At 36.5% G+C, this 9126-nt stretch overlaps 2 protein-coding genes across 2 annotated transcripts; one reads left to right on the top strand and one right to left on the bottom strand.

The window, feature by feature from the left end:
• Positions 1–2764: 2764 nt before the first annotated feature.
• LOC107827488 (reticulon-like protein B5) lies at positions 2765–5057 on the top strand. Its single transcript, XM_016654632.2, has 5 exons — positions 2765–3168; positions 3901–4081; positions 4160–4301; positions 4437–4506; positions 4608–5057. Exons 1-5 carry the CDS (start codon positions 2967–2969, stop codon positions 4775–4777), a joined length of 765 nt encoding a protein of 254 aa, XP_016510118.1. The 5' UTR covers positions 2765–2966; the 3' UTR covers positions 4778–5057.
• Positions 5058–5610: 553 nt separating this feature from the next.
• Positions 5611–8819, bottom strand: LOC107827487 (F-box protein At5g52880-like). Its single transcript, XM_075251948.1, has 6 exons — positions 8414–8819; positions 7560–7714; positions 6815–6902; positions 6476–6663; positions 6109–6251; positions 5611–5951 (listed from the first exon to the last, which is right to left on the bottom strand). Exons 1-6 carry the CDS (start codon positions 8599–8601, stop codon positions 5808–5810), a joined length of 906 nt encoding a protein of 301 aa, XP_075108049.1. The 5' UTR covers positions 8602–8819; the 3' UTR covers positions 5611–5807.
• Between the last annotated feature and the right edge of the window lie 307 nt (positions 8820–9126).

Genomic DNA, 9126 nt, shown 5'->3' with positions numbered 1-9126 from the left:
TCATGTTGGAATTATCAAGACACCAAAAATCAATTGTTAGGTCTCCCGCTTTCCTAATTCCTACTACTGTTTTGTTTTGTCATTACAAATTAACAACCCATGATCTAGAAAAGGCAAGTCTTTTACAATTCTAAGGTTCATACTGAGGCGATAGCTTTAGTAAGTCAGACCAGAGACCAAGAAATCTTGTCAGACCTAAAAAGCCTATTTTCATTCTTCCCCCTTTCGTCTCATTCAAAACAAAACAATTCTACCTACAAAAAAGAGTTGTTTGGTCCAATTTATTTGGGATAAGTTGCGCTACAATACAAAACAAAGAGTACATTCCTGAAACTGCCCGATCAGAGTTGTAATCGAGCTGCCCATTGAGGGATGTCGAGTGGGGTATCAACTTAAAGAAAAATAGTAAGCCACAAATCAAATGGCTTTAGGGACTTAGCATTTGTTTACTTTTTAAACATTGTTAATAGAGGGTAGGGGAATTTGGGACTTTAGCATTTGTTTTCTTTTTAAAAAATTGATGGTAGGGGAATGGAGTGGACCACAAAAGAGCGGAATGAATAAGAAATATTTATGTAACTGCTCTAGCTAATATAGGATTGAAGAGTTGAAGTATAATTAACTCGTTGACTGGTTGACAGTTAATAATTGTTAAGAGTTCACTTCAAATTCTATGGAGACATATTTTTTTTAACCGCTAGGTGGTTCCAGTAAGGGATGTGTGGAACGGATGAATCTCTCTATCTTTAATTAGAGGTCTTGATTCTCGAGACCTTTCTAATAAGAATGTTTCCCTCTTAAATGGATCATACTTGGTGCAAATATATATTTGTTTAGGCAGTTGGTTTTCAATATAGCCGATGGTTTTAAAAAAAAAAACTCTTATGTCATCCCTCTGAGACATTACGGTGTAGGATCATCCAAGGTACTTTAGACATAAAAATGGCAAAATTCAAGTTAAGAGTGCAAGGCCAAGACGGCATCGCAATTTCCCTTTTAGAATTTCGTCCTATTTTACTACTTTGTTCACCTCAATTGACTGGTTAACAATTAACAATTGTCAAGAGTTCACTTTAAACTCTATGGAGGCATGTTTTTTTAACTTCTAGCTAGGTGGTTCCAACAAGGGATGTGTATGATGGATAAATTCCCCGTCTTTAACTAGAGATCTCGAGTTTGAACCTTGAGAATGAAAAACTTTTTGATATGAGCACTTTCCCCTAACGAATTTGAATTAGTTAGGTCATTAGCTCGAGACATTGTGGTGTAGGATTATCCAAGGTACATTAGACATAAAAAAAAAATGGCAAAATTCAAGTTAAGAGTGCAAGACGGCATCGCAATTTTCCTTTTAGAATATCGGCCTATTTTACTACTTTGCTCACCTTAAATGGCATGAGCTTTTAGAACTAAGATTAAAAATGTAATTGATCATTTTTCGCTATTTAAAACTTGTTCTGGTCCTCCTTCTAGTTGCATAGCATAGCACACAAGATTGGAGAGTTGAAAAAATTGCTACCATGTGAATGAAGAAAATCTGTAGGACTACAATAATGCAAAATTCAAGAATTGCTTTCTTTCATGTGAACGGAACAAACATGTATATAGGAATTAGGACAAAAAATATTTATGTTATTCTTTTGCCCAATGGATTGTTTATCTTATGTTTGACCCCAATACATACTAATTATGATGATCAGTCGTGTTCTTTGAACGTGGATTCGCAGTTGCACATTTCTTTTCTTTTAAAATTCCTATTCCCATGGGCAAAATAAATACTATGACTTATTTAATAATATAGTAAGGGACGTTTATTTCAAAATATAACATAGAGTATTACTTTAACAATTATAATTTTTAAATTATATGACGCATTTCTTAATTTGAGACGTGTTGGAGACTTGGAGGTTTAGACATACTCCCATTAATAATGTTATTTAATACAATCAAATTTATTCAAATAGTCATACTTAGTCGTCTCATCAAATTAACATTTCAACCAAATTTCAGTATTCTTTTACATTACAATACGTAATATTTAAGTCAAAATAAAAAATCCTAAACTCAATGTTCCTTCAAATAGTACCATGTAAAAGTAGACGGAGAGAGTAAATTATGAAGCAAAAGTTGCAATAGGTATAAACTTTTAATTACCTAAAAATAAGTTTATTGAAAATTAAAAAATTTAACATATGTAAATAAATTTCTCGACTAAAACTCAAGGACCAAGGAGTTTCTACAGTTAAGATGACTCTAGGTACACACTGATGTATGAACCTACTTAAAAAATAATTAATAAAAAGGGTAACATGTTCGACCTTTTCTGGAGAAAAAAAGAGGTAAAGAATAAAATTTTTCGCTACGGAAACTAATACATTCTCTAACTAAAAGGTTATAAAATATGTATATTTTTTTATATACGATACACATATACACAAATATATATATATATATACCAAAGTCGTCGGTTTAGTCGGCCCAACTAATTTGGATGCCACTATTGCTTGAAGCCCAGCCATTATTCCTGGCCCACCAATCTTTCGTAATGCTCCATTTATGCGCACCCACGTGTCGACATATTCCAAATTTACCGGAAAAGGGCCGGGAGCAGCGCCCATTCCGCGTTGTGCAGTCACGTAGAATAGACGACAACTTGACGCCGTCAAGGGAGGGGCTGTCCGGAAGATTCTCAAGCCGTTAAATCCGACGTCTTCCGTTTATCCTCGAATACATCAACTGAGATAGAATTTTTTTTTTAGCGGACACCAGCTCTTCATCGATTTCCGTTATTTTGCCGAACCACTTGGTTCGGAAACCGAGCCTCAGGTTCGAAATCACGCTCTTTAAGCCTTTCGATATTTTCCCTCTTTCCGCACACTTGCGAGCGTAAGGAAAGCAGTCACTCAAAAAGCAAAAAAAAAATCCCCAATTGCCGGCGGCAAACGACTGTTAGATCGGAGTACAGGATGGCCGATCACGCCGGCGAGCACGAATCAGTCGTTGAATCGGTGATGGATAAGATCAACGATAAGTTGCACCACGATTCATCCTCATCGGATTCCGAAGATGAGAAGGAGAAAATATCGCCGGTCGAGGCTGTCAAGGCTAAGATCTATCGTCTCTTTGGTAGGGAAAGACCCGTCCATAAGGTTCTCGGCGGTGGAAAACGTACATCTCTCAAATCTCTTTCTCTCTCTAAATATCTACTTTTTTCTTTTTTCAATATAGATTTGTGTATAAAGATATATGTGATACAGTTTGTCCTTGATTCAGAATGCATTTTCATTATACTTTAAAATTTGTTTAAGATTTTCGGAGTTTGAATTACTTTAGATTTATTTGGCATTGGTGTTGAGATGCGCTTTAATTCTTTTTTTCCTTTTCAAAATTCTGAAATTGGAGATCTATTGCAACAGTTGGAGCCGCATTTCATTCGTTTATATGTAGCTACATACATTTGGATCCACGCTAGTGTCTCTGTTGTTTTCCTTTTCTGATACAATATTGTTCATTGGCTTCGCATGTATCTGTGGTTGGCTGGTTGTGTTGTTATCTTTCCGATTCATGCAGTGTATAATATTTTCGAAATTGGTTCATAGCGAGATCAAATTCTTGAGAAGGTTGCATTGTGAATATACTGCCTGTAAATAAACTAGACGCTCGCATGCTTCGTTGTTACTCATATCCGTTAACTGAAGAATTATTTTTTATCTGAAGGTTTATTGGGCAATTTTGACTTTTTTAATGTAACATGTATATTTGATATACAATCTACTTTAGCAGCATGGTTTACGTGAGATGTAGAATTACATCCATGATGTGTGTCTGATGTGCAGTTACACGGTTTTCTTTTATAGCTGCATGATTTTATGTATCTAATTATTCAATTCGATTGGGCAGCTGCTGACATTTTCCTGTGGAGGGACAAAAAAATTACTGCCGGCGTGCTTGGGTTTGCCACTGCAATTTGGGTGCTTTTTGAGTTGCTCGAGTACCACTTGCTCACACTTGTGTGCCATATTCTGATCCTTGCCTTAGCTGTCCTTTTCCTCTGGTCCAATGCATCCACCTTCATCAACAAGTAAGTATATTCTTACCTTCTTTAGTAATTTTCTCTCCAGATTTACCTGAGAATTGACCTTGAAATATCATGCACCAGGTCTCCACCCCAAATTCCGGAAGTCATTTTGCCCGAGGATATTGTCCTGGGTGTTGCTTCTGCCCTCAGGATTGAAATCAACAGAGCTCTTGAAATCCTTCGGGATATTGCCTCTGGAAAGGAATTGAAGAAATTCCTTGCTGTATGTTTTTGTGTCCATTAGTTGTGTAATTTGAGTCCATTATTTTGATAGAATAAGCTTGAGCATAACTTCTTGTTGGTTCTTCGTTATTTAAATTTCATCTTCTCCAAGTTTTGATACAAAAATTACATGCAGGTTATTGCTGGCTTATGGGTACTTTCAATATTGGGGAATTGCTGGAACTTCCTCACCTTGTTCTACATATGTAAGCGATTTTATCCTGTTCTTTACTGGAATGCATAGATCTAATGCGTATGATTTAGTTTAGTTCTGATAGTGCGCCTTTTCCCTTCTCTTTGCAAACAGGCTTTGTATTGCTCCATACCGTCCCTGTACTTTATGAGAAGTATGAGGACCAGGTTGATGCTTTTGCTGAGAAGGCTGAGGCAGAGATCAAAAAGCAGTATGCTGTTTTTAACGTCAAGGTTCTAAGCAAAATTCCAAGAGGTCCACTGAAAGACAAAAAGCTCCTATAGACACGAATAGGTGGCACCCCTTAGGTTCACAGAGTCGTTTCTCCAGATATTGTGATTCAGTTATGCTAGAAGACCTTTGTTTACTGGTTTTGCTTTGTTATTTTGGCGTTTTTTTGTGGTAGTTTTTGAGATCCAGATATGATTTTCTTTGTTGTTAAATTTTGAAAGATTGCTGTATGAATATTGGCAGTCGTCATGGTGACAGTACACATCAATATGCAAGTGAGCATTTCCTCCAATTATAAATCAGATAATGGAAACACATTTGAATTTTGCTTGACAGCAATGTCTCTTTGTATGGCTACTTTTAAGTGTGGAATGATGCGAATTACGTTTCACAGCTTAATTCAATGTGTTATGTATCAGTTTTGCTGCATAATTTGCTGCCGTGCAACGTACTTGCTAATTTTGCTGTGGCTCTATAATACCTATAGAATTTGTCTCCTCCGCAGCGACTCTTGCCATTGCGTTATATCTTGTTGCTTACAGTTCAATTGGTGTTCATTACAGTTCACGGACATGGCTAAGTTCAAGGTTATGTTTTGGAAGACTTAACCTTTAGAAAAAATTGAAACTTGCACTTGTTCCAACAACAAATCCAATGTAATCTCAAAAGTGGGATCTGAAGAGGGTAGTGTCTTTGCAGACCTTAGTGCCTTGAGAAGGTAGAGAGTAATAAAAACAACAAATAGTAATAAAAATTAACTTGCACTTGTTCCAATAGGTAAAAATGTAAGTTAGGCGGTTTCAACGAATAGTTGCAATCTGCGTGAGAACCCAATCCAATATGTATTTACACTGATGAGATTTTCATTTCTATAACTCTCGACGTAGAAAGGATGTAATTCGACCATTTCAAATTAACCATGTCTTTGTTACCAGAAGCAACAAAAAGGACAAAACAACCGAGAAGGCTAATTAATTGTCACATTTGATTGATATTTGAACGTGCACTAATTACAATCTTTTACCTCATTGTTTCAGTCCCCAGCAAACACTGTTTATATCTCGATATATTAACAAGGATCTTCTATATGCTACCACATCCGGCATGCGGCTCGCCAAATCTCGTGGGATACGCCCACAGCTTGAAGAGTGAGCCATCAACTGAGTCATCTGAATCACTATCACTATCTGAGGAAGGTATGGATTCCTCTATTACGTAGTCCACAATCTGGCAAAGGCAAAAGACAACTTCAGAAAACCTTGCTGGACTAGCTATGAGCTGCTTAAGATGGTGAAAAAACAATGTTGTATTGAACTAAGAAAATCTGAAGAGACAGGAACATTTCTTTTCTCCTTACAGTGCTAAGGAGATAGCATTCACAAACCTGTTTAATTGACACAGGCATGATCTGATGTTCATCAGAAATTTTCCCAAAGCATTCATTGGAACACTTGGAATTACTCAGCCAAACAATTGAATTGCACTGCTTGCAAAAGCCCCTCTGGGATGTTATCTTTCTTGAAATTCCTGAGTCAAAACAGCTAGGGTGTATGAAAAAAAAATGACAAAAAAATTTGTTAAGAAAAAAGAAAACAAGCAGATAGAGTAAAGACCTCTCTGAATGAAGACAAATGATAATGCTAGAATAGTCCAAGTGGTCTATAAACTCACACAACATGGATAAAAACAATGAAACATAGCCGGAATATTATTCTGCCTTATCAAAGTGGGATAGCAGCCAATGGGAATACCTCTATAAGCTCGCTTGAAAGCATCTCTCCAGTCAACACTAGCTGTGGTGGTATTTCCCGGAGTAAAAGTAATTCTCTCCACACCATAGGTAAGCCTGATAATATTTGGGTTGTCACTTGGCCTTCCGAAAAAGTTAATATGCATCAACTGCCACAGATGGTTGTCACTAGCTGCCACACTCCACGACCTGCAAAAGTAGACACCTTTTGATATATCATTCTGATATGGTAAATTGGTAATTGATTAAATCAGACAGAGGACTAGGTCCTATGTTCAAGAGATGCCTACACTGAATTTAATTGACGCAACCACTTAAGTTGATAAGGAAAGACTCATACCTGCAGACTAAAGAGGCAGTGACAAGAGACGTTAAATCTAAGAAGCCAAATATGTGTACAAGAACATCCTGAGGAAGTTGGCTCCTACCTGGAATGCAAAGAAGCAATACAAAATTAGAATGCAGTGAGCAGATACAGAAGTATTGAGCAATATTTTAGAAAAAGGACACCATATTGAATGTTAACGTCTCTACAACTGGTTAGCAATTTGCTTTACCATTCCTTATGAAATCTACATTAGCTGAAGTTCAGTTGTGGCATGAGGGTCGGTGGAGGCACTATAAATTCGAGATTTAACTGTTAACTGGAGGATGATCTTTTGCCTTACCAAGTAGTATATTACACTGTCCATTTCTCCGCTAATGTTTTTCCCTTTACTGGGAAGAAGAGAGGTGGAGGAATGTTCTCAACAAATCTCTAAGGACTCTGACACACGAACATCTCTTTCTCTGCTTGTTGTGTGTGTGTGTGTGTGTGTGTGTGTGGGGGGGGGGGGGGGGGGCATTTCCAGAATTCTGGAAATAACTCTCCTTTGAAGCTGTCCACTCCATTCTTGCAGACATGGCTGCAAGTTGACATTTAAAAAATGGCCTTGCAGGAATATGCCACTATGGCTGGATATCAAAGGCAATAAAGCTACAGGTGTCCTAATCCGCAGGGTTTGACAAAAAGGTATTCCATACTGAAAGCACTAAATGTCTATAGTGACCTTTTTCATTGAAAAGAAATGTTAAATTAAAACTACCTTCTACCATTGGTTGGACCTTCCGTCGCCTCCTTTGAGCAACCATAGCCTGTTTAAATTCAGATGCAGCTAAAACTTTTTTTTGTTTAGGTAATGCAGCCTCGATGCTGTGAAGCAGACCATTTGCTGCTGATATGGCTGCTTGTGTCTGCATTCTGAAGTGAAAACTTTAATATTAAGGTTCCTTTTACTTGAAATAGAAACATATCACTAAATACGGATCAACAACAAACAATTTCATGAACAAGAAATATGTGAACATTATTATGTTCTTAATGTCAGCAAATTAGGTTGTCTATAAGATCTTTTGATTCAGGGACCTCAAAGTAGAAAGGATTGGATCTCTCCTTCAACATGGCATGGCTCCATCAAGCCCTTATTACCAGCAAATGCTTATCATTAAGAAAGCAGAAAAAAGATGAAAATGTAGTAGCTAGGGTGTCTTTTATAAGGTTAACCAACATGTTAGCACAAGTGCTAAGCCCCACGGAAAGTGTTGATCAACTATATTTTTAATTTCTAAACTTGCAAATTTTACTAAATGCTTCTCCAGTTCTTTATATGCACACCGGAAACTTCGATTCTCAAATGTAATAATCAACAATTTGCTAGTGAGTGAAAAGGAACATATATCAATCAGATTAAACATTCTAAATCGTATTAATCCATCAGTCAATTATGCTGCAATTACTGTTTTCCAATCTACCTTGGACGAACTATGCTTTTATATACACGGAGTTAAATTTCTATTAATCGAATCAAAGAAAATACAAGGACAAACCTATTAACTCCTCAGGTAGATTATGCAGTAGTAATTTCTAAAAAAAATCGAAGGAGGAGGAGGAGTGACTTACTGAGGGAGGAGGCGAAAGGCGGCGAGGGAATCCTGAAAGATGAGAGTTTGCAAATTTTTGGGAATTTTAGAATATGCATTTCTTAGAATACAGCTAAGCTCTTCACAAGCAATTGGGTAATGATAGGCTCGACTCAACGACTCCTTTAACCCTAGCTTTTCATACCTCTCCACCATTAAACCTCCCATCTCTACTCTACGATCCAAGCCCACACATGTTCGCTGTGTGTTTCAATGGCCGATTGAAGATCCAAATATGTGCGTGTTGCGTAAAGAGGAGATGGTCGGTTTTTCTGGTTTCGAATTTTTTGTGCTGTTCTGCAGTTTTCTTAGCTCCTGATTCCTGACTTTGCTTGTCATTAACATGTCAAATTATTGGGAAAATTGCTATACTAATTAGTACTGTAGTATAAACCATCAGCTTAAGTTGACATATATAAAGTACCAAGGAAATCTAGTATGGCAAAAATTAGTTTTTTATTTTATCTTTTATTCTTAATGAGAATATATAGTCACACAAATATTATAATATATTTAAAAATATAAGTTTCAAAAGTTATTTTTATTTTTTAATTCACTTAAAAAGAAAGGGAAAGAAGTAATTCTTTATAATGATAATATATTGATTAAATTCTGTTGTAAAACAATAAGAGAAGAAGAAGAGTAATGCAAAGAAAAGCAAAGAGAGAATTTTTATTGATTTGGGGTGAATTA

This window comes from Nicotiana tabacum, chromosome 4, assembly GCF_000715075.1.
Source record: "Nicotiana tabacum cultivar K326 chromosome 4, ASM71507v2, whole genome shotgun sequence".
Lineage (NCBI taxonomy): Eukaryota > Viridiplantae > Streptophyta > Magnoliopsida > Solanales > Solanaceae > Nicotiana > Nicotiana tabacum.
The sequence above is the reverse complement of the archived record's forward strand: the minus strand, read 5'-3'. Positions and strand labels throughout refer to the sequence as shown.

Coding starts and splice junctions, on each gene's coding strand:
- LOC107827488 (XM_016654632.2), top strand. CDS start 2,967: ATGGCCGATCACGCCGGCGAGCACGAATCAGTCGTTGAATCGGTGATG. Junction 3,169..3,900: donor GGTTCTCGGCGGTGGAAAAC/GTACATCTCTCA, acceptor TCGATTGGGCAG/CTGCTGACATTTTCCTGTGG. Junction 4,082..4,159: donor GCATCCACCTTCATCAACAA/GTAAGTATATTC, acceptor ATCATGCACCAG/GTCTCCACCCCAAATTCCGG.
- LOC107827487 (XM_075251948.1), bottom strand. CDS start 8,601: ATGGGAGGTTTAATGGTGGAGAGGTATGAAAAGCTAGGGTTAAAGGAG. Junction 6,664..6,814: donor ACTGCCTCTTTAGTCTGCAG/GTATGAGTCTTT, acceptor CTACTTTTGCAG/GTCGTGGAGTGTGGCAGCTA. Junction 6,252..6,475: donor TTTCAAGCGAGCTTATAGAG/GTATTCCCATTG, acceptor GTTTTGACTCAG/GAATTTCAAGAAAGATAACA.